Source organism: Equus quagga, chromosome 13 (genome assembly GCF_021613505.1).
Source record: "Equus quagga isolate Etosha38 chromosome 13, UCLA_HA_Equagga_1.0, whole genome shotgun sequence".
Classification (NCBI taxonomy): Eukaryota; Metazoa; Chordata; class Mammalia; order Perissodactyla; family Equidae; genus Equus; species Equus quagga.
This window is the reverse complement of record NC_060279.1, coordinates 25,161,288-25,184,300: the sequence shown is the minus strand read 5'-3', so window position 1 is coordinate 25,184,300 and position 23,013 is coordinate 25,161,288. Positions and strand designations below refer to the sequence as shown.

At 41.9% G+C, this 23,013-nt stretch overlaps 1 protein-coding gene across 3 annotated transcripts in view; it reads left to right on the top strand.

Annotated features, from left to right (window-relative positions):
* Positions 1-680: 680 nt before the first annotated feature.
* The window catches only part of HHAT (hedgehog acyltransferase), a 309,905-nt gene continuing 287,572 nt past the window's right edge, over positions 681-23,013 (top strand). For all 3 annotated transcript variants that reach the window (XM_046684437.1, XM_046684436.1, XM_046684435.1), the window contains exons 1-2: positions 681-813; positions 13,988-14,121. In XM_046684437.1, the coding sequence (XP_046540393.1) occupies positions 14,031-14,121 (91 nt within the window). In that variant the 5' untranslated portion in view covers positions 681-813; positions 13,988-14,030. The remainder of the gene's footprint in view (positions 814-13,987; positions 14,122-23,013) is intronic.

Below are 23,013 nucleotides of genomic sequence, written 5' to 3'. Positions count from 1 at the left end.
TTCTCCTGCTCAGGTAAGTCTGTGGACTCCGGCAGGCTTGGGTTGGAGGCCTCTGGGTAACACCACCCAGCATAAAGTCACTGTCCTAGTTAGATCCTGTTGAGGCAGCTTCAGGTTTTCTATAACTTATTCAAAATCATTGGTATACATTTTGCAGTGGTGCTAATCTTTGCAAGTTACTCTACAGTTCATAAAGTCCATCCCATCTGGTCTTATTTCCTCTTTACAAAGGAGGACAGGGAGGCTCAGAGTGGCCAAGTGCACCCAGCAAGCTCGGGAAGCAGTCCGAGCTGCAAAGCCCGCCCCTCTTTCACCCCACCAACCTCCTTCAGCCTACAGAACACACGTGGGGACCACCAGGGTTGGAGTTAGAGCCCACCTCGAGTTTCAGGTGACTTCCGCTCCCAAACTTGCCGGTGGCCCCAGGCCTGCAATTAACAAACGGGGGTGGGGAGAGGTCCGCGCGCCGCTCGGCGCAGGAGCCGGGAGCCCGCGGGTGGGCGAGGTCTGGGGTGCGGTGCGGAGAGGAAGGCCGGCCTCCTGCAGATCCCCGGGCCGCGGCGCGGCCTGCTCGCCACCGCCCCGGGAGCGCCGCCTGGTCCCGAGCCGCGCGCCGGGAGCGGAGGGCGCGCGGGCACGGCAGCGGGGACGTGCTCCGAGGACGCGCGCGGCTGGTCCTCCGGCGGCCGCTCCCGGGAAGGACGGCGGCTTCCCGGGGAAGCCCACCGCCGCCGCCGGCCTCGGAAACGCTGAGAGGGGTGTTGGGAACCCGTGGCGCGCGTGGCCGCCGCCGCCGCCCGGGACAGCCCGGAGGTTGGTAGCTGGAGACGTAGCGGATCCTGGGGAGGTTAGGTGTGGACTTTTTTGCTTCGGTTTACTCGGTGGAAAAAAGAAATGCACGAGACGCTTTCCGTTTCCTCCCCGAGTTCCTGCGTGCGCACCCGAGGGCGGGACAGAGGAAGCGCCCGGTCCCGCAGGGGAGACAAAGGCGGCGGGGACCGTGTGCCCGGGTCATGCTGGTCTCCCGGCGCGGAGGCTGGGGTCCCTACCGGCCGGGTCGAGTCCACGCACGCCCTTGCCAGCGTCCTCTCTCAGCTTGGTCCCCAGTTTCCGGCACTGTTGCGGGGAGTTGCAGACTCTGGATCCCAGGGCAGAAGTGAAGCGCGCCTGATTGTTGTGGCTTCAGTGGCCGCCAAACTCATTTCTTTTGCTGTCTACTCTTGGGACTCAGTTTCCCTCATCTCTTCTGAGTCTAGCCTTCAGCACTGGTCTTTATGTGGGAAAGCCCTCCTCCCCTCAGTCCCTACCAAGGTGGGCGGAGAGGTACTGTGATGGCACTGGTGTTAAATGTGTTGTTGCTTTGGTTCACGGCTCTCGGATCAGGGCAGTCCCGCTAGGGGGTTGGCATCCTCGGTGGTTGCATTATGTGGAGGTGAGACTCATTGTTTCTGTCCCCTTGTTTTGTGTTCCTCATTCATTCGCAGAACTAGGCGCCTACTTTAATGTGATTAAGTGCTATGGGAACAGAGAGGGAAGGCTTCACTTGAGGTGCTGGTTGTTACACTGGAATTTGAAGAATAAGCATGATTTTTTCCTTCCATTCTCCATGTTGTGTCTTTCTTATAATTTTTCTTCCTCTTTTCTCTGTGGCAGTCCCTAACTATTTAAGTGGTGAATAAGGACAGTGAGTTCTGACCTGAAAGATTCAACTAATATTAACTTAATGAGGACAACGTGCTTGCCAAGTAAATCTATTACATCCGTTATTTCTAAACCTTACAGTAACTGGGAAGGATAGTAGGGTTATCCCTTTTTGCTGCAGAATAAAGAAAGGCTTAGAGGAGATCTCAAAGCCACAGACTGGTAAATGTTGGGGTCGGTTTTGCGCTGCTCTTTCTGGATCCAAGCCTGTGCTTTGTCCCCTGTTTCCTTTGCCCTCTTCTTGGGAAGCAGGTTATCTAGACTAACTTCAAGTGAAAGGCCAAGTTTCTGGAGAGAGCAGTCATTTTTGTGGGTGGTTAAATGTTGGTGGGAACTCTGTAGGTGACGTCAGGAACTAGTCAGCGCCGGCTTCACTCACGTGTGTCTCTCCTGCTCCCAGTTCAGGGCCTGGCCCAAGGGGAAGCGCCCCTTAATTGTTGTATTGGAGTTCCCTGGCTTGGGTGAAATCCTGGGTTCCTTGTAAGAGATTCTTTACCTTTTTTTGTGCCAGGGACTTCTTTGGAGTCTGCAGAGGCCAGTTTTTAAAAAGCATTAAAAAATACATAGGGTTAAAATTATATTGAAACAAAGTTATCAAAATAGCATAAAAAAACTATGAGTATTTTATGTGTTTCTTTATTAGTACATTGTCACAAAATTCAGTGCAGTGTCAAAGAACTCATAATTTTGAAGTCGTGATGCTCATGGAAACGATATTTTGCAGTATTGCAACAGCCGCACAGTGGTATGAAAGTATCTGTGACTCTTATGGGTGACAAAGTCGCCGGAGTTGCCCTTACTGGTATGGTTTGTTGTCCACGTTTATAATCAGATGAAATCCTGAGTTTCAATTAGAGGTTCATGAAAATAAGGATGGATAAGAAAAAAATAAGTTCATGGTCCCTTGAATTCTACTATGGACACCTTGTGGGTGGAGGGCTGGATCTCCTAGATTACAGGCCCTGCTTAGTGGTTGTTTGTCTTTGGAGTTCTTACCGGCCAGCCTATTGCATTACTGGTAGCTGTTTCTTTCTCCTTCAGTTGGTGTCTCTTTCTGCTCTGATTCACAGTTGTTTCTGGAGACAAAAGCTCTTGAGAGGGAATTGCTGGACTGTTTACATAGCTACCTGCTCCTTCTGTGGGCGGTTCTGCGGGAGAATCTTCCTGCCATAGTGGATGTGTGTCATGTGGTACATGACAGCCTTTCTTTTCTTCCTTGAGAGTGAAAATGAACTTTAATGGTGTACAGTATTACCAGTGTCAAGGAAGAAAAAGGAGTTAGCAGTATATTTCCCACAGACATTTAAGAGATCTTAAGATGTTACTGTGATCAATTTTGTGGTAATACATTTGAAAATTCAGATGAAATAGGCAAGTTTTTTTAAAAATAAAATGCCTTACCTAAGAGATAAGAACTAGAAAATATGAGTAGTCCTATATCTATTGAAAAAATTCAATTTGTAGTTAAAGACCTTTCCATAGAAAAATTTCTTGGCCCAGATGGCTTCACTAGTGAAATATTCTGAACATTTAAAGAAAATGAAAAAGAGGGAACACCCCCCAGCTGCTTTTATGAGGCCAGTGTAATCTGTTACTGAAGCTAGATAAGGCCAAACACTCAAAAAAAGATGCAAAAGTCTTACACAAGGTATTGGTAAATCAAATTTAACAATGTATAAAAAGGATACTAAGCCAATACCAAACTGTAAATGTCAACTTTGTCTAATGTTAGAAAGTCGATGAGTGTGGTTTCACCACATACACAGAGTAAAGGAGAAAATTTACTTGATAAAATTCAACACCCGTTCATGATTTGCAAGCTGCAACATTATTGAGAGAATTTAAAGATTTAAAATAATGGAGGGTATGTCATTGCTCTGCGAATAAATCTATAGATTCAGTACAATCCCAATCAAAATCTCAACAGATTTTTTTCAAGATAGGAGTTGATAAACCATTTTGAAATTTATTTGGAAATTCTAGAAAATTTGAGAAAAAGCAAAGTTGGATGATTCAAGCTACTAGATCAATACGTTTAAGGTCACTATGGTTTTGACAATGCTAGGCAGACCATGGAACTGAGTAGAGAGTCCATGACCAGCCTCACGCATATGTGGTCTCTTGATTTATGGCAGAGGTGACACTGCAGTGCAATGAAGAAAGGTTAGCTTTTTCAGTAAACGATGCTGGGCCAATTGTCTTTCCAGATAGACAAAATGAATCTTGATCATACCTCATGTCATATGTAAAAATTAATCAAGAGCCAGCCCTGGTGGGCTAGTGGTTAAAGTTTGGCACTCTCACTGCTTTGGTGGCCCTGGTTTGCTTCCCAGTTGTGGAAGCACACCACCCATCTGTCAGCTGCCATGCTGTGGTGGCAGCTCACATAGAAGAACTACAAGGACTCATAACTAGGATATCCAGCCATGCACTGGGGCTTTGGGAAGGAAAAAAAAAGAGGAAGATTGGCAACAGATGTTAGCTCAGGGGGAATCTTTCCCAGCAAAATAAAGTTCAATAAAAAAAAAATTTAACCAAGGTACATTGTGCACCTACATGTGAAAACTAAAACAATAAAGCTTCTGGAAGAAAGCAGAGCAAAATATCTTTATGACCTAGGTACAGTCAAAGACTTAGTGAATAGGACACAAAAAGCACTAATTATAAAGGAAAATATTGGTAAGAACTTCTGTTCATCTAAAGATTCCATACAGAGAGTGAGAAGGCAAGCTACAGAATGGGTGAAGGTATTTGTAATTCATATATCTAATAAAGAACTCATGCCCAGAGCGTAGAAAGAACTTGTACTAATCAAAGAAAAAGATGGACAGCCCAATAGAAAAATGAGCAAGAGTCACTTCATAAAGAGGATCTCCAATAAACATGTTTATTGGGATAAACTTTCAGATGTTTATCCCAATATACCTATGAAAAGGTGGTCAACCTCATCGGTAATTATGGAAATGCAAATTAAAACTACAATGGGCTATCACTATATATGCACCAGAGTGGCTAAAATTAAAAAAACTGTCAGTGCTAAGAACTAGTTGGGATATGGACAAACTGGAGCTCTCATACATTGCTGATGGGTATAAAAATTAGTATAACTTGGAAATTGTTTTGTGGTATCATTTACTAAAGCTGGGCATGCGCATCCCTATGACCAGCTTCTTCATCCTTAGATACTCAACAGTAAGGCATACGTATGTGCACCAGCAGACGTGTAAAAGAATATGCACAGCAGTATTACTCATAAGAGCCCCAAGTTGGAAACAACCCACATGTTCATCAATAGTAGAATGGAAAAATGCAGAAATAAATTGTTGATACAATGGAATACTCTGTCGTAATGAGAATTACTATTGCCGAGTAGTTTACAATAATAGAGTACTCAGCAAATTCTTGCCTCACACACAACGTGGATGAGCCTCACAAGCATAAATCTGAGCCAAAAGAAGTTAGACACGACAGAGTAAGTGCTGTGTGATTCTGTTTATGTGAAGTTCAAAAACAGGCGAAGCTAACTAAACTATGATGATAGAAATCAGGCTCGTGGTCACCTTTAGTGGAGTTTTAAGAGAAGACAGAGGGGCTTCAGAGGCAGTCAGTTTTTTATCTGAGTGGGAATTACTGGAGTGAGTCTGCTTTTTGAAAGTCTTAAATTCTTTATTTAAGTATATTTTAATACAAAGTTTACTTAAAAGATTATATCCTAAAAATATGGTTCATTCAGATGCCCCTAATCTGGGGAGTGTAAAATGTGGTGGGCGTGATTCTTGGTGACTAAAAAGGCTTAAAATAGGTTGAGAATTTTCAGGGGAAAGAGTACACTATCACCTCAGGAGCTTTTTTGAATTTAGGGGCTTATAAAATTGACTCCTTTTTGCCAGTCTTTAACAGCGGAGATCTGCCTTAAGGGCAGTTCATATAAAAGACTTGGAGTTATGTTTGCTGTTAAGATTGATATCAGTGTGGGACGGGAGCTAAAAAATGCTAAGGAGAACTGAATGCAAAATTTTGTTTTCAGATTTAATTTTCTTGCAATGTAAGTTTTTAAAGTTTATAACAATTAGATTAAAATATTCTGATGTTTTATATAAATCCTTTTAGTTAGGTGCTTTCCTCCCACGGGGCCATGAGTGCATTGTGGGCAGGATGGCGTGTTAGTTTCCTGTTGCTTCTGTGAGAAATCACCACAAACTTAGTGGCTTAAAGAACATAAGTTTATTCTCTTATAGGTCTGTAGGTCGGAAGTTTACAGTGGCTTGGCAGGGCTGCGTTTCCTCTGGAGGCTCGGGGTGGGGAAAGGGGAGGGTCTTTCGTTGTTATGGCTGTTCAATGCCTCCTACATTCCTTTGTTTGTGGCCCCTTCCTCCACTTTCAAAGCAGGTCACTCCAGCCTCTGCCTTCATCATCTGTCTCTGACCCTCCATCTTCCCTCTTAGGAGGACCTGTGTGATTACATTGGGCCCACAGGGATAATCAGAGATTGTGTTCCCCATCTCAGGATCTGTAACTTAATCATATCTGCCAAGACCCTTTGCCATGTAAGGTAACATATTTACAATTTCTGGGGATTAGGACATGGACACCTCTGGGGAACCATATTTGGGGGATCTTACAGATAGGATCTTTATATTTTGTCTTCACTAATAGTGCAGTTCCCAGTTGTCAGAAGGAGCCCATTGATGTTTGTTGAATGAAGAAGTGGGTCTAAGATTTCCCTATTTGAAGTATAGTTTCTGAAAGCAGAGAAGTGATGGTCTTGCCCTACTCTCACTCTGCCACATCTGGAGTTTGGGGTTGGCTCTAGGTACCTACAGTGTAAAGAGACAACTGACAGAATGGTAAAAGGTCTGGGAACCAGGCCATTGCAGAAATGGTTGAAGGAATCATGGTTGTTTGTCCTGGGAGAGGGGTTCGGATGGAGTGGGTGGCATGAATTTTCTTTAACTGTTTGAAGGAGTATTATTGGAATGAGTAATTAAGCCTTTTAGTGTACTTAATAATAATAGCAATAACATTAAAAACAACAAGAATAAGCATTTTAGAGCTTACTGTGTCGAAGGCACTGTTTTATCACTTGTTAAACTCATTTAATCCTCACAGCAACTCTGTGAGGGTTTCTATTATCCCTATTTTACAGATAAGGAAATTGAGGCACAGAGAGGTTATACAACTTGTCCTAGGGCACACAGCTAGAAAGTAGCAAAGTTGGGATTCAAACTTTGGCATTCTGACTTGAGAGCCGTCTTCTAAACCATCACATTATCCCATCTTTATGCCTTTTTGTTCCAGAAGGTACACTAGGACTAGTGGCAGAAGTGTTTTCAGAAATAGAGGGACAGATATTGATTAAGTTTAAGGAAAAAACAGGATAACAATCAGAACTACTTACGAACAGTTTCTCTGCCTTGGAATGGAAATGGTCGGGTAGGTTATTGTAAAAGGAATAACCAAACTGGCTGGAGATTAGACCAGGTGACGATAAGGTCCCTAATGATTTTGAAATTCTGATTTGGGAACATTATTTTTTTGGTATTATTTATATATAGTGTATATATGTACATTTCATATGTGTATATACATACATGCATATATATAATGTATATGAAATATATATAAATAAATAAAATATATATAGAAATATATATAAATAAAAAATATATAAAATATATGTATAATATATATATATATAAAAAACAACCTTTGTGACATTTGATGTAATAAAGATCCATTGTGAAATGCAGTTTTTCCATTAACTTTCCAGATTTTATCTATTGGGAACTCTAACATACTGGTGTGGTAGGCCATGTCCCCACCCTTTTTAAGGTGCCATTACTACTCCTTCCACAGAGATGGAATCTGTTCTCTCCTCCTGCTTGAATCTGGGCTGGCTTTTTGACTTGCTTTGACCCATAAAATGTGCTGTGAATTCTGGAGTCTGGTCCTTAAGACCAGGCACCTCTTGCCTTTGTTCTTTTGAATCCCTGAAGCCACCACAGTCTGAGGGTCTGACCTGCTACAGGATGAGTGCCCACAGGCAGGAGAAGCGAGGCACCTGGCTGACAGCGAGCACGAGCCCATCTTGGCCCCTCCAGCCCCCACTGAGCCGGGCAGTGACTTAGTCATAGGAGTGATGCCGGGTGAGGGCAGCAGAAGAACCACCCGGGTTGCCATCCCACAGAATCATGAGGAAGAAGAGATCCTTGTTGTTTTAAGCCACTATGTGTTGGGATGGTTTATTATGCAAACATACATAGTATTTGGGTGCATATTTGGAAGTAGTACATATTTTAAAATATTCCGTAGTTAGAATTTTTGCCAGTTCACCGGACCTCCTGTAATCTATCTGATCATTCCTTTGTGTTGGTGAAGCCTTTTTTGGGTTTGGAGAAGTGTTTCCCCTTAGTGTTATGTGGATGGAAGAATAAAACTCTGTGTAAGACTCTTAAGAAGGGTTTGGAGAAAACTGTGATGTGAGAGGATGAGACGAATCTGCATTTGGGTTTCCTGGGGGATGTCATGTAACTTATATTCTGCAAAATAGGTTTCTATTTCATCAAATTGGGCCCTGGAAAAGAGCAAAAGTCTCACACCAATTTTTCTGAATGTGCTAGAATATTTCCCTACTATTTCATTTTCCTCAAAGCCACAGTCATTTCAGTGGGCATGTGCTCTTTTCACTTTTATTAGCTTGTGGTTTCTAGAGTGCTCATTTGTTCCTAAATTTAGAACTATTTCAATTTTAGTCAGCCCTGATCTCTAGGTTACTGCTGACTTTCTCTTCGTATATTTGAGGTAAATTGGTTTGGTTTAGCCTGCCTTCTTCAGTAAATCTTTTAAGAAATGTATGAGTTAGATGTTTCATGTGTATTTTGATTACATCTAGTTGATTTTCAAATTTTCTTCCTAGGGAGTGTCTAAATATCACATGGCTTTAAAAAATTATTTTGCATTTACATAGCTTCTATTACCTTCTAGCTTACCTGATGGATAGATTTCATCATAGATTTGGGGGAAATAAAAAAAAAAAGAATCCGGAGCACACTGTAAGAATAGGGAGGTGGCTAAGGGAAGGCTCTGGCATTAGACTTGGTGGGGATGAGTCTAAATTCCACTGCTTGCTAGCTGATTTGGGGCAGGCTTCTTGACCTTTCTGAGGCTTGGTTTTCTTTTATGTTAAATGATACCAGGGGTCCTAACTTCAAAGAGTCGTCATGAAGATTAAATGAATAACACTTGAAAAGTGCTTTCTCAGCGTAGGTAATCTGTAAATAGTACTTATTATAGTACAGCTCTTAGTAAACTACAGGAAAACTCAGTAGAGGGAAATTTCAGTTTAGGACATTGAGCAACAGGTAGTTGGTTTAAGTGATGACGGTGATGCTGATCCTGAAGGACTGTTAGCATAATGCTGAGGATGCCATTTGAAAGTCCTTTACTGCCTGTGGGTATTTGATTATAGAGCCGTTAGTGCTAGTGTGGGGACCTGGAATTGGCCACCCAAAGATATGTCTCTTTGGCATCAGGATTATTTGAGGCTGATTGCTTTTGATAAACTGGGACAGGGAAGGAGGCTCTGAGGAATGGAACTTGCCCTTCCTTAGGACACATTTACATTTGTAAGGTAAATCTCTATCTGTAAAATGTGCCTCCCTCTCTGTACCAGGAAGAAGAAAGGAGATGACCTTCTCTCTAAAAACTCTTAATCAATACCAAAGGCAAGGACTTAAATCTGCATTTTATTGTGCTTGTCTGGTAACCTCCTGTAACTGACTTCCCTCCCCCTCCCAACTTTGGCATTTCTTTAAGGATTAAGCATCTTTCTTTAGGCTAGGAACTGATTGCTGCGCTCACCTGTGACCGCCCAGCTCCAGACGATCGACTTGCCTCAGGCTCCGCCCACTGAGATAGCAGACCACTACCTGCTGTGTCCATCAAGCTCTGTGCCCACAGGGCAATCTTGTGACTATTGTGGGAGGGACATTTCAATCACATGTGAAACACCCTGTTTGGGGGTATATAACCACTATGTGTACCCCACTTCTTCGGTGCCCTTTCTTCCTTCGGGAAGAAAGGCCCCGGGCCATGGTTCCTCATAAAGCTTTGTTTAATTTTCTCTTGCTATTCTCTCTCATGTGAATTTAATTCGTTCTCCGGCCAGATGAACCCACATTTGGGGAGAGGAAATATCCTCCTCCCCTACACTAGATATCAAGACTGAGGAGCAGAAAAAATGGAAAATGGAAGTGTTGGAATCCATTCGTTGCATGCGTCAAAAATAAAGAACTTTTGAAATGATACTGGAAATTGCTGTGGGAAAAGCATCTTACAGAAGTTATGTTTATGCACATTTCAGGCTTTGGCACAGTGAGCTATGCTTTTCTGCCAAGATTAAGGAACAGGATTTGTGCCTGTAAGAGAGTGGGAGTTGGGAACTGGGGCTCCAGGTTTTGTTCCATCACTGGCTTCTCTGGATCTTTGGGCGGATCGCTTTTTTTTTTTTCCCTGAGCTGGATTCTGATTCCTGAAAAAGAGCTAACAGTTAGCCCTCCTGGTGAGGATTAGAGTAGATGACATCTTTCAAAGCAGGTGGAGTGTTAAATTACAGAGTAAATGCAAATGTAAGTCACTTCAGTATAAAGAAAGCTCTGGTAGCTGAGGAATGTTTGCCATTTTACAGCTAAGATTTTACTCTGTGGGCCTCTTGAGTTCTGTAGTTCTCAGATAAACACTTTTTGGAAATATCCAGCCTTGGGGGCCTCTAATACCCAATATGGAGGTAGAGAAAGCTCCCTGGTACTCCAGTCTGAGTTCTTTCCCGTTGATCCCAGGGAAACCTCTGCTCCGGTTTCCCTCCAACACCTAATATTAAATAAATGCATTTTCTCTCTCTTTGTCTTCACCATTTGACGTCCCAGCAACCTTCCTTAGCTCTCACATACAAATGGTACATCGGTCATGTAGGTTTATCAGGTAGATTCTTACTTAAAAACAGGCTGTGTTGCTATAGACTGGTTGTTTCCTATAGAAATCATGTTATAAATGGTGATGAGTTTCTAGGCTCTCACGGATGCTCACTTAGCTGATAATGTTGCTACGGGACCGAATCTTTGCGTGAAAATGGAAAAGAAGCATTACTCACACATTTGAGTAGAGGCCTCTTTGATTTCATCATGATAGCGTATGCCTGACGAATAGCATGCTTGTTTAGAGAATGAGAAATAGAAACTTGAGAATTTGTGAGAGAGTTTTTGGAAACCATTATGGGTTTGGACATTTTTTAAAAGCTCTAGTTGTATTCCCAAGTGCATTACTTTATTTTCTCTGATACTGTAGTGTCATTAAATCCTTTAAAACATATCTGCTCTGATTGGCTTTCTGGGTGCACAGCTGAAATGAAAAGAGAAAAGAACAGTGGGGGAGTGAAATTTCCTTGAGGTAAGTGGGGAAGAGTTGAAGAGAGGTGTAAGGAAGAAAGATCTATTGAGAAAGACAGGTGAGTGTCCGTGTAGTGATAGCGTTTTGAGATGGCATTCCTGGAATTGTGAGTGATGAGGCAAGAAAAGTGAGAGTACTACATGTCATTCCTTTGGGGATAAGAAGAGAGGTGGTGGGGAAAAGATGCTGGGCAGAGAGCTCTGCAGGTGGCCCCCACTGGAGTGTCCTTGGGTTGGTGTCGGGAGAAGAAGAGGAGTAGGACATTAGAGAGAGCGCTGGGCTGGGGGTGCTGATCTGCTGAGCAAGCAGCGGGTAACCCCCCATGGGAGGTCAGATAGATTTCATCAATTTGGGAAGAGAACCAGGGCTCTAGCTGGGTAGGCTCCTGGTGAATTAAATCCACCAACTGGTATTGCTGGACAGATCATAGCTAATGTTTATTGAGTGCTTACTCTGCCAGGCCCTGGATGAGCATTTTACTTTTAATCCATTCGAAAACCCTATGAGGAGATGTATCTGCTAGGTTGTGATCCGCTTAAGTTCCTCCACCAGTAAAGGGCAGAGCCTAGACTCCACTCGGGTCTGCTTGATACGGAATTCACCACTGTGCTGTCAGGGGAAGGCTATTTGGTCCCATCCCCAAGTTTTACATGTGAGGACACAGCCCTGCTGCTTTGTTCCTCACTCCCATGTATCTTTGTATATGTGTCTACAGAACACATACAGTGTAGCTAAGAGCAGCATCAAAAAGGGAAATATTATAACGCTGAGCTTTCTAGTTCCCTGACAGTTAAATCATTAATGCAGGGGAATTGACCTAGAAGAGAATGTCCCTGAAAAGCTTCTAAAGAGCAGAGCTTCTAGAAGTTTCATTTAATCTCCAAGATTATTCATGTTCAAATTTCAGTAGCACGTTTAGCAGTTCAGCTCTTTGCTGATCAAAGATTCTTAATGAGGTGAGGAGGTCATCCAATATAATACTAACATGCTTTGAAAGTAGAAACATAAAACCCAGAGGTTAAAGTTAACTTCCCACTAGGAGAACACTAGCACATTCCTACAAAATTCCAGAAAGAAACCTTAAAATATTCTAGGAGATGCCAGGTATTTAAAAATAAAGTGTGACTAGAAATGTATGAAGCTAGAAGTGGATCTGAAAAGTAGTGGGGGAAACTGAGAAGGCGTTGTGGAAGTACTATAGGGCTTAGAGCTTGGGATGGAAAGCTTGAGTGTCTGCTTCTGGATCTCTTAGGTTGCAGGAGAAACCCAGACCAAACTGACTTTTAGGCTCTCTAGTCCACTGACTTCTGACCTCATACTTTATGGAAGCTGAAGTTTCTTTCCCTTCCTGCTCTGTCCCCTCCTAGCCTGAAGAAGGGAGTTCACATTTGTCGTCTGTAAAACACCTACCTCGCTTCACCTAGTTCGCCAGGCTGTTGTGAAAATAAAATGACATAGCGTGTGAATTCTGATTTTTTGGCATTACCATCACATATTAGAAGTGCTTACTCAGGGCTTAAATTTTTGCTCTTAATTTAATTGGGCATCCACAATGACGCGTATTTGAGAAGCAATGAGAATCGTAAAAGGGCTCACATTTAGCTAACTCTTTGTTGCTTGGGAACTGATTATTTAATTTGCAGATGGAAGTTTAGGACCTAACTTTCCATCACCTGCCCTGTTGCTTAGAATATAGATGTGATGGGGGGCTGGCCTGATGGCATAATGGTTAGGTTTGTGTGCTTTGGTGGCCTGGGGTTCACAGGTTCAGATCCCAGGTGTGGACCTACACACTGCTCATCAAGCCATGCTGAGGCGACATCCCACATACAAAATAGAGGAAGACCGGTACAGACGTTAGCTCAGGGACAATTCCTCCAGCGAAAAGAAAAAGAATATAGACATGGCTCCCATAACAGAGAGATCTAGATTAGCAGAGGTTAAATAACCTAGAAGTACATTTTTCTTTCATGTAGTAGTCCAGGTATCAGTGGTCCAGGGCAGTTTGGGGCTGGGGTGGTATATGGAGTCAGGAACTGAGGCACCTCTGTCTTGTTTTTCTGTATAGCTTTCAGCTTTTGCTCCAAGGTGGCTGTTCAACTCTATCCAGTAGGAAGAGGATGACCACAGCTACACAGCCAGAACTATTCAAGTATCCACACTTGTCTATGCTATAAAGTTGAGCCCAGCATCCATGTGTTCAGATAAAAATTCAATTACTCTGTAAGAAAGGAGACTGAATATTGCAGGGTGGGCAACGAGCAGCGTCTGCCACGGCTGCCTGGGGTTATGTCATTAGCTTCCCTTTAAGAAGTGCACGGAAGATGGAAGTTTTTATTAAGCCATTTTTATGAACAACTATGGGATGACATTTGAAGGATAGAATGAGAAGGCTAAGGCCGTTGGTTTCGAAGAGGTTGGGAGATGATTTGTGCTTTTCTTTTGTTCAAGATTTTGAAGCCATTTATTATTCATGGAGTACTTAGTAGTCCCTTCTTGCTGCATTCTACGCCGTGTGCCAGGTACTGAGGACTCAGAGATCATGCACCCTGCTCTCTAAAGGTCCACTTCACGGGGCAGACGTGTATGTCAGGCAATGAGGACAGAACTGTCTGGTGTACATTGTGATGGGAGGCTGTGGGAGCTCATAGGGAAAGACCTGCCCACCTCAGGCAGGCAGGGCATGTGTGTGTGTGTGGGACACAGGTGGGCGGTGTGACTGAGGGTTTATCTTGAATAGTGATGGGTCCCTGGGAGAGTGAGCGAACTGACTGGTGATAAGATGCTGTTCTCTAGTGTCATGTCCATGTCTTAATGTTTTTACTTCTGTTTCTCTTCCTAGAAACTCTCAGCGTGCGCATCGGGACCCTTTGTCACAAGGAGCAATGCTGCCCCGTTGGGAACTGGCTCTTTACCTGCTTGCCTCACTCGGCTTCCACTTCTATTCTTTCTATGAAGTTTACAAAGTCTCCAGAGGTAAGGCCCCCACTTTTCTGAACTTGTGTCAAGAAAGGAGGAGGGGAGGGAGTGGTCAGATGTGGAAGATTCAGGAAGATGATCTAATGGGCTTGGGATGACTTGGTCCCCGCTTTGCTTTCCCCTCGTCTTGGACAGTTTGAATCAATGACCTGAGTCAGTGTAGTTTTCCACCCTAATCCTGGAATTCTGGATCCTTTTGGTGATCCCATGGCTGGTCTTCTGTAATAGGAGAGTTTGATTCAATGGCTATTGAAGGCCATGGAGGGGATATGCATTCAGAATCGGCAGTAACCTATTCTTGCCATCACTCCTCTCAGACATATGGAGGCAGCTTGTGGTGTTGGAGGCCCAGACTCCTTTCCTTTTCTTGTTCTGCTGTTTTTTATGTGCGTGTTGTAGAGGAATCATCACCAAGTCCATATTCCAGCCCATAGGAAGGGGGATGGGAACCAACCTTTTCTTTAAGGGCAGCTTGGCAAGTTACCCTTGTCACTTCTGCTCACACCCAGTTGGCCAGCACCAAGTTCCATGGTCATAGCAGAGAGACTGGGAAATATTGTCTGCAGCTTGGTGGCCATGTGCTGCTTCAGACTTCTCATACTGTGAAAGAATGGGAGAAAGAATTTTGGAGGGACCATAGGTGGTCTCTTCCATAGTCGAGGACAGTTTCTTAGAGGTGATGGTGAGCCTTGACTTATGGAAGAATAGGAGTCAGCCAGGTAGAGAAGACGGCAGAGGATCTGTGGACAGAGATGAGTTTGCAGGCAAATAGACAAGCTTGTGCAATGCCATTGGGAGATGGCATCCCAGATTGTAGCGTGATCTGGGAACTACAAACAACTCAGTAGGACTGCCGTGTAGAGAGTGAGGGGAGAGTAGCAGGAGTGGAGCTTAGATCAAAAAACAGGGATAGATTGTGAAAGACATTGTATATTCAGCTGAGGAGTTTGGACTTTATCTTGAAGGCAGGGGAGTATGCAGAAAGTAGTTTTGGTCACTTAAAATGGCAAAGGTCAGTTTGGGGAAGCACAGCAGAGAGTGCTCTGCCCTCGGCATCTACCTCCTTATGGATCACAGGCATTGATTTGGGTCTGCATCACCGGGATTGACTTTTCTCCCATTCTAATATGTCCCACTCAACACCATGGCTCGGTTTTAGAGACTGACCATCTAAAGGAGGTGAGGGCTGTCTTTTGGTCAAGGATGCCCAGTAGCCACATTCCCTGCTGGAGTCTCTGAGCTCTCAGGGCCCATGTAGAAGGGGCTGACCTGTTCTGTGTCAGACACCATAGTAGGCACTTTGTGCACCTTGTCTAATGTAATCTTTAGAAGACAAACTTGGCTGCAGAAACACAGCCTCCAAAATAACTGTAGTCCAGGGCTGGTATGGATGTCTAGATAGCATCAGAGACCCTGGCTGCTTTTACCATATTCCTCTGCTGTCCTCAACATGTGGTTGCACCTCATGATATGAGGTGGCTGCTCCAGCTCCAGGTGTCATGATCACTTTCTTCCCAGCAGTAAGGATGGAAGGGTAGGGGGGACAGGCCCTCTGCTTTTTAGAGCATGACCTGAAAGTTGCTTATATTTTATATGTTCACGTACTGCTTGCTAGAACCTAGTCCTGTGGTCACATCAACCTTGAGGGAAGCTAGTAAATGTAATCTTTGGTTGGGAGGACATTTATCTAGCTAAACTTAAGGGTTTTATTATAGAGGAAGAAAGAATGGATATTAGCAGTTAATCGACAGTCTTTTCCCTACGTAGTCATCTTAATTATCCATTGCTGCATAACAAACCACCCTGAAGCTTTGTGATTTAAAATAACTACCATTTATTATTTCTCACTATTCTGTGAGATTTTTTTTTCCCTTTTTAAATGGACTATTTTTAAGAGCAGTTTTAGGTTCACAGCAAAATTAACCAGAAAATGCAGAGAGTTCCCACATACTCTATGCCCCTACACATGCACAGCTTCTCCTACTGTTAACATCCTGCACCAGAGTGGTACATTTGTTACAATTGATGACCCTGTGTTGATACATCATTACCACTCAAAGTCTGTAGTTTACAGTAAGGGTTCACTCTTGGTGGTGTTCATTCTATGGGTTTTGAGAAATGTATAATTCCGTGTGTATCATTATAGTATCATACAGAGTAGTTTCGCTGCCCTAAAAATCTTCTGTGCTCTGTCTATTCATTCCTCCCTTTCCCCAAACTCCTGACAACTTAATCTTTTTACCATCTCCATAGTTTTGCCTTTTCCAGAGTGTTGTATAGTTGGAATCAGACAATGTAGCATTTTCAGGTTGGCTGCTTTCATTTCGTTTCTCTTATGTTATCTTCTAGGAGTTCTGTGGTCATATGCATTTATGGTTCCTCCATGACTTTTCATGGCTTGATAGCTCATTTCTTCTTAGTGATGAATAGTATTCCATTGTCTGGGTGTACCACAATTTATTCATACCTTCACCTGTTGATGGACATCTAGGTTGCCTCCAAGTTTTGGCAGTTATGAAGAAAGATAATATAAACCTCTGCTTGCAGGTTTTTGTGTGGACATAAGTTTTCAACTCCTTTGAGTAAATATCAAGGAGTGATGACTGGATCGTTATGGTAATAGTATGCTTCTTTTTTTTTTTTAAAGATTTTATTTTTTTCCTTTTTCTCCCCAAAGCTCCCCGGTACATAGTTGTATATTCTTAGTTGTGGGTCTTTCTAGTTGTGGCATGTGGGACGCTGCCTCAGCGTGGCTTGATGAGCAGTGCCATGTCTGCACCCAGGATTCGAACTGACGAAACACTGGGCCGCCTGCAGTGGAGTGCGCGAACTTAACCACTCGGCCACAGGGCCAGCCCCAAGAGTATGCTTATTTTTGTAAGAAATCACCACTGTCTTCCAAAGTGACTGTACCATTTTCGATTCCCACAAACAATGAAAGAGCTCCTGTTGCTTCACATGCTTGCCAGCATTTGTTGTTGTCAGTGTTTTGAATTTTGGCCCCTCTAATAGGTGAGTAGTGATATCTCATTGATGTTTTAATTTGCATTTCCCTGATGACATACGATGTTGAGCATCTCTTCATAGGCTTATTTGCCATCTATATATCTTTTTTGGTGAGGTGTCTGCTTCGGTCTTTTGTCCATTTTTAACTGGGTTGTTCATTCCGTTCTTTAGTTTTAATAGTTCTTTATATATTTTAGATGATGTCCTTATCAAGTGTGTCTTTTCCAAATCTTTTCTTCTAGTCTCTGGCTTCTCTTCTCATTCTCTTGACAGTGTCTCTTCACAGAGCACAAGTTTTAAATTTTTAAATTAAAAGAATTTTTTTTTCTTTTTCTCCCCAAAGCCCCCCCATACATAGTTGTGTATTTTTAGTTGTGGGTTCTTCTAGTTGTGGCATGTGGGATGCTGTCCCAGCATGGCCCCATGAGCGGTGCCATGTCCATGCCCAGGACTTGAACTGGCGAAACCCTGGCCCACCACAGTGGAGCATGCGAACTTAGCCACTCGGCCATGGGGCTGGCCCCACAAGTTTTAAATTTTAATAAGTTCAGCTCATCAATTCTTTTTTTCATGGATTGTGGCTATGGTGTCGTATCTAAGAAGTCATTGCCATGGCCAAGGTCATCTAGATTTTCCTTATGTTATCTTCTAGGAGTTCTGTAGTGTTGAGTTTTATATTTAGATCTATGATCCATTTGAGTTAATTTTTGTGAAGGGTGCAAAGTTTGTGTCTAGATTCATTTTCGTGCACATGGATGTCTAGTTCTAGCATCGTTTTTTGAAAAGACTATCTTTTCTCCATTGTATTACCTTTGATCCTTTGTCAAAATCAGTTGACTGTATTTATGTGGATCTATTTCTGGGCTCTCTATTCTGTTACATGTATCTCGTTGTCTGTTCTTTCACCAATACCACACTCTCTTGAGTTCTGTAGCTTTGCAGTAAAAGTCTTGCAGTTGGGTAGTTTTAGTCCGACTTTGCTCTTCTCCTTCAGTATTGTGTTGGTTGTTCTGTATCTTTTGCATCTCCCTATAAGCTTTAGAATCAGTTTATTGATATCCACAAGATAACTTGTCAGGATTTTGTTTGGAATTTCAGTGAATCTACAGATCAAGCTGGGAAGAACTGACGTCTTGACAATACTGAGTTGTCCTCTCCAAGAACATGTATTATCTCTCCATTTATTTAATTCTTCTTTGATTTCTTTTGTCATAGTTTTTATAGTTTGCCTCATATACAGGAGATATTGCAAGTTTGATTCCAGACCACCACAATAAAGTCAATATTGAAATAAAGTGAGTAACACAAATTTTTTGGTTTCCCAGTGCATGGGAAAATTATGTTTACACTATACTGTATCCTATTAAGTGTACAATAGCATTATGTCTAAAAAAATGTACATACCTTAGTTAAAAAATACTTTATTGCTAAAAAATGCTAACCATCATCTGAGCCTTCAGTGAGTCATAATCTATTTGCTGGTGGAGGGTCTTGTAAAAAATGCTGTATTTGCAAAGCAAAATAAAATGAGGTATGCTTGTATATCTTAGCCATATTTTTTAAGATTTATACCTAAGTATTTCATTTTTGGGGGTGCTAATTGTAAATGGTATTGTTTTAAATTTCAAATTCCACTTGTTTGTTGCTGATATATGGGAAAGTGATTGACTTGTGTATTAACCTTGTATCTTGTATTTTTGCTATAATCACTTATTAATCTCAGGAGTTATTTTGTCAATTCTTTGGATTTTCTACATAGACAATCATGTTATCTGCATGCAAAGACAGTTTTATTTCTTCCTTCCCAAAGTGTATACCTTTTATTTCGTTTTCTTGTCTTGTTGCATTAGCTAGGACTTCCAGTACAATGTTGAAAAGGTGTGGTGAAAGGGGATATCTTTGCCTTTTTCCTGATCTTAGAGGGAAAATTTCTAGTTTCTCACCATTAAGTATGATGTTAGCTGTAGGTTTTTTGTAGATGCTCTTTATCTAGTTGAGGCAGTTCCCCTCTATTTCTAGTTTGCTGAGAGTTTTTAATCATGAATGGGTGTTGGATTTTGTCAAATGCTTTTTGTGCATCTATTGGTATGAACATGTGGTTTTTCTGTTTTAGCCTCTTGATGTGATGAATTATATTGATTGATTTTCATGTTCTGAGATACTTTGTTTTTAGTAAATCTAGACTGGACTCAGCTGAGCAGTTCTTCTGCTTTGTGCATTGTTAGTTGGGGCTGCAGTCTTCTGGTGGCTCAGCTGGGCTGGGATGTCCAAGATGGCTCGCTCACATGGCTGGCTGTGAGCCACGAGCTCAGCTGGGGGCTGTGGACTGGAGTGCTGTGGTTCTCTCTCTGTTGCTCTCGACATGGCCTTCTCTTCTCATAACAGGGCAGCTGGGTTCCAAGAGGGAGTGTTGCAAGTGCACAAAAGTTGTATAGATCACTTCCACCTCATATATTGGTCAAAGCAAATCACAGGCCCAGTCCAGATTCAAGAGGAGGAAAGACTACACTGGAGCAGTATACATGTACAGGGAGAGAAGGAATGGATGGTGGCCGTCTTTGGAGTCTCTCTACCACAGTGGGTGTTATACTTCTTTACCCAGATGAGATACTGAGGCTGAAAAATACAACGTGTCCAAGGTCACATATGATAAATAATGGAATTGGGTTTAACCCTAGGTCTGTCCAACTCAAGAGCCCCAATTTTTTTCTATTCTGCCACTTATATTTACTGATGATTTAATTTCCTAAAGCAGCTTGTTTTAAAGGGGAAGCCCTTTCATTTATTCTATTATTAAACTTTGAAATTTAAAGTTTTATTCCACTGGAACAGCATTTTTCCTTTCTGTATATGGTAGCTGCAGGGATGGGAGCAGGAGAGGATCCTTCTGTGGACAGTACAAAGCTTTTCTGCACCTCCGCTGATCCAGAGGCCATCCTGCTGTTTGACTTACTGACCACTCCCTAGCCTGGAGCTTCTTTTATCTTCTATGCTTTTCCTGTTTTTAAAGATTGGCTCCTGATCATACATCTGTTGCTAGTCTTCTTTTCTTTTTTTTCCATCTTCTCCCCAAAGTCCCCCAGTACATAGTTGTATATTCTAGTTGTAGGTCCTTCTAGTTCTGCTATGTGGGATGCCGCCTCAGCCTGGCTTGATGAGCGGTGCTAGGTTCACACCCAGGATCCGAAGTGGCGAAACCCTGGACCGCTGAAGTGGAGCACACAAACTTAACCACTTGACCACAGGGCTGGCCCCTTCTGTGCTTTTCCTTTTAACGTCAGTGCCAAAGTGTTTCTCAGGCCACTTCCAAGAAATATCTTCTTTCTCTAATGCTTTTGCCAGTTCAGCTCGTGGAAGCCGGATCCCACTGTCTTGCCAAAGTGTGTTTAACTGGTATGATGTTGAACCTTCTTGGCTCTATGTCTAACTTTCTAATTCAGCAAAAAGTGCTGTTTACCTGCGTTATAGAAGTAGGTCACTGGGAAAACCGTCACTGGGAAAACTGTCTCTTCTGTGAAGTTTTTTGGGACATTTGTATTTGGAGTAAATATTGTGCCTCGAACATACTAGAGGCTTAAAACTTATTTGTTAAGTGAAGTGCGAGCGGTGGCATCTGCATGCCTGCTTTCTCTGGGCACGGAGCAGGCGTCTCGTTCACTGCTCTCTCTCGTCCGCAGTGGCAGAGTTGTCAGGCCGTTAGAGACTGCAGACTGATTTTACCAGCCTTAGTCAAAGGGAATCTCTTGGTAAATCACAGCCGGGACTGAAGCGAATACCCCTTCTTCCTCCCAACTCTACCGAGCATACAGCGCCTCAAAGTCATGTGGAAATACTTTGGGGGGGCTCGCTATGCTTGGTGACCCCTCCCCTGGTGCTCTGCACTGTTGTGGCTAATCCAGACCTACTGCATTAGGTTTGTGCCTTATGGTTCAGTAGATGTTAAAACACTTTATGTTTTATGTTGTCTGATTAATGAGGAAAGATACAATGTGCCATGCAGTAACCTTGAAAGAATTAATGCCTCTGCCTAAAAGAGGGCCATGTATTTTTGTGGTTCCTATCAGTTTAATGCAGTTCTTGGAATGAAAACAATTGAATTCTCATCGGTGGAAACCATTGGTGCTCGGAGGTCACCTGCAAAAGCATCTGGGAGGGGAAGTCTTAGACTGGTGTTTCAGTTTACTACCTATTGGTTTATATTCAGATTTTCTATTTCCTCTTGTACCTATTTTGACATTTTGTAGCTTTCTAGGGATCTATGCATTTTATGTAGGTTTTCCGTTTGATTGGTATATTGTGGCCCTTAATACTCTTATTTTAAAAGTTGTTGTTGGCTTTTCTTTCTTATTGTATATTTTGTTTATTTATATCTCCTCCTTCACTCCCTCCCTAACTTCCCTTGTTTTTCTCTCCACTTCTCCCCTCTTTCCTCCTATTTTTTTTTGATTAATTGTGCCAGAGACCTTATTATTCTTTTAAGCTTTTGAGTTTGTTCAGTTTCTCACTGGTTTCTTTTTGTTCTCCAATTCATTGATTTCTGCCTTTATTATTTCCTTCATTCATGTTTCTTTGGGTTTGCTCTGCTCCTTTTTATTCCAGCTTCATGAATTGAATGCTGAGCTCATTTATTTTCTAAGGAATCTATTTGTATTGCTGAATTGTATCTGATTGTTTTTCTCTGGAGGATTTCTAGAAGAGGAATTATAGAGTCAAACCACATGAATGTTTTTAAGGTTTTTGATGGATATACCCAGACTGTTCCCCAGGAAGGCTGTGCCAATTCACACTTCTGTTGGAGATGGTCCACCTTACTGTATTCTCAGCAAGTTGAACCTTTATTCTTTAATCCATCTCACGTGTATTTGGTATATGATATGAAGAGTTAAGTTATTTTTTAATTTTTTCCCCAAATAGATAACCAAACACTGTTTATTAAATATTTCTTTCCATATTGAATTATGATGCAATCTTGATCAGGTACTAAATTCGTATCCATACTCCAGACCGTTATGAGAGAGCTGTCTTTTCTGTTTTGTTCATTTCTCAATCAATTCTTACATGAGTACTGTACTGTTTTAATTATTTTTGTTTTATAAAATGTTTGAGCATTTGGTGGAGTACGTTACCACTCATCATTCTTCATTTCCACACTTTTCTTAGTTATTCTTATTGGTTTATTCTTCCACATACGTATTTGAAATGACAAGTTCTAAAAAAATCTCATTAGGGTTTTAATTAGAATTACAGTAACCCTAGAAATTAATTTGTAAATAATTGGCATTCTTATAATATTGTATCTTTCCAAACAGGAAGATGGTATTTTTCCTTTATTTACTTAAGGTCTTCTGTTACTTCTTTTAATAAAGACTCATGGTCGTCTTCATAACAGGCCCTGCTAAGATTCCTATTGAGATTATTTCTGTCTTTTTTCCCCTTTGGGATTGGGATATTTTCCGATTATATTTTCTAGCTGATTATTTCTGGTCTATAGTAAAGGTATGTTTTAGTTTATCTATTTCATATTCCAACAATTTATTGAATTCTCTTAATGTTCCATTGGCTTATCATTTGCTTGTCCTGGTTTTGGATTTAGACAATATCATCTACAAGTAATGATAATGGCTTTGCTTCATCTCTTATTGCTTAGTTAGGACTTCTAGAACAATATAAATTGGGAAAGAATGCCGTCCTTATTTTACTCATATCTTCAGTGGAAATCTCTGGATTGTTTTTAATCTTAGTGAAAAGTTGAAGAAGCTTTGCTTTTTTCCCCTTTTTTTACAAATCACATTAAGGGAATCCTTCTAGCCCTTTTTACTAAATGTTAAAAATCAGCAATAAATGTTGAATTTTACCCATTTTTAATGTACCTATTCAGATGAT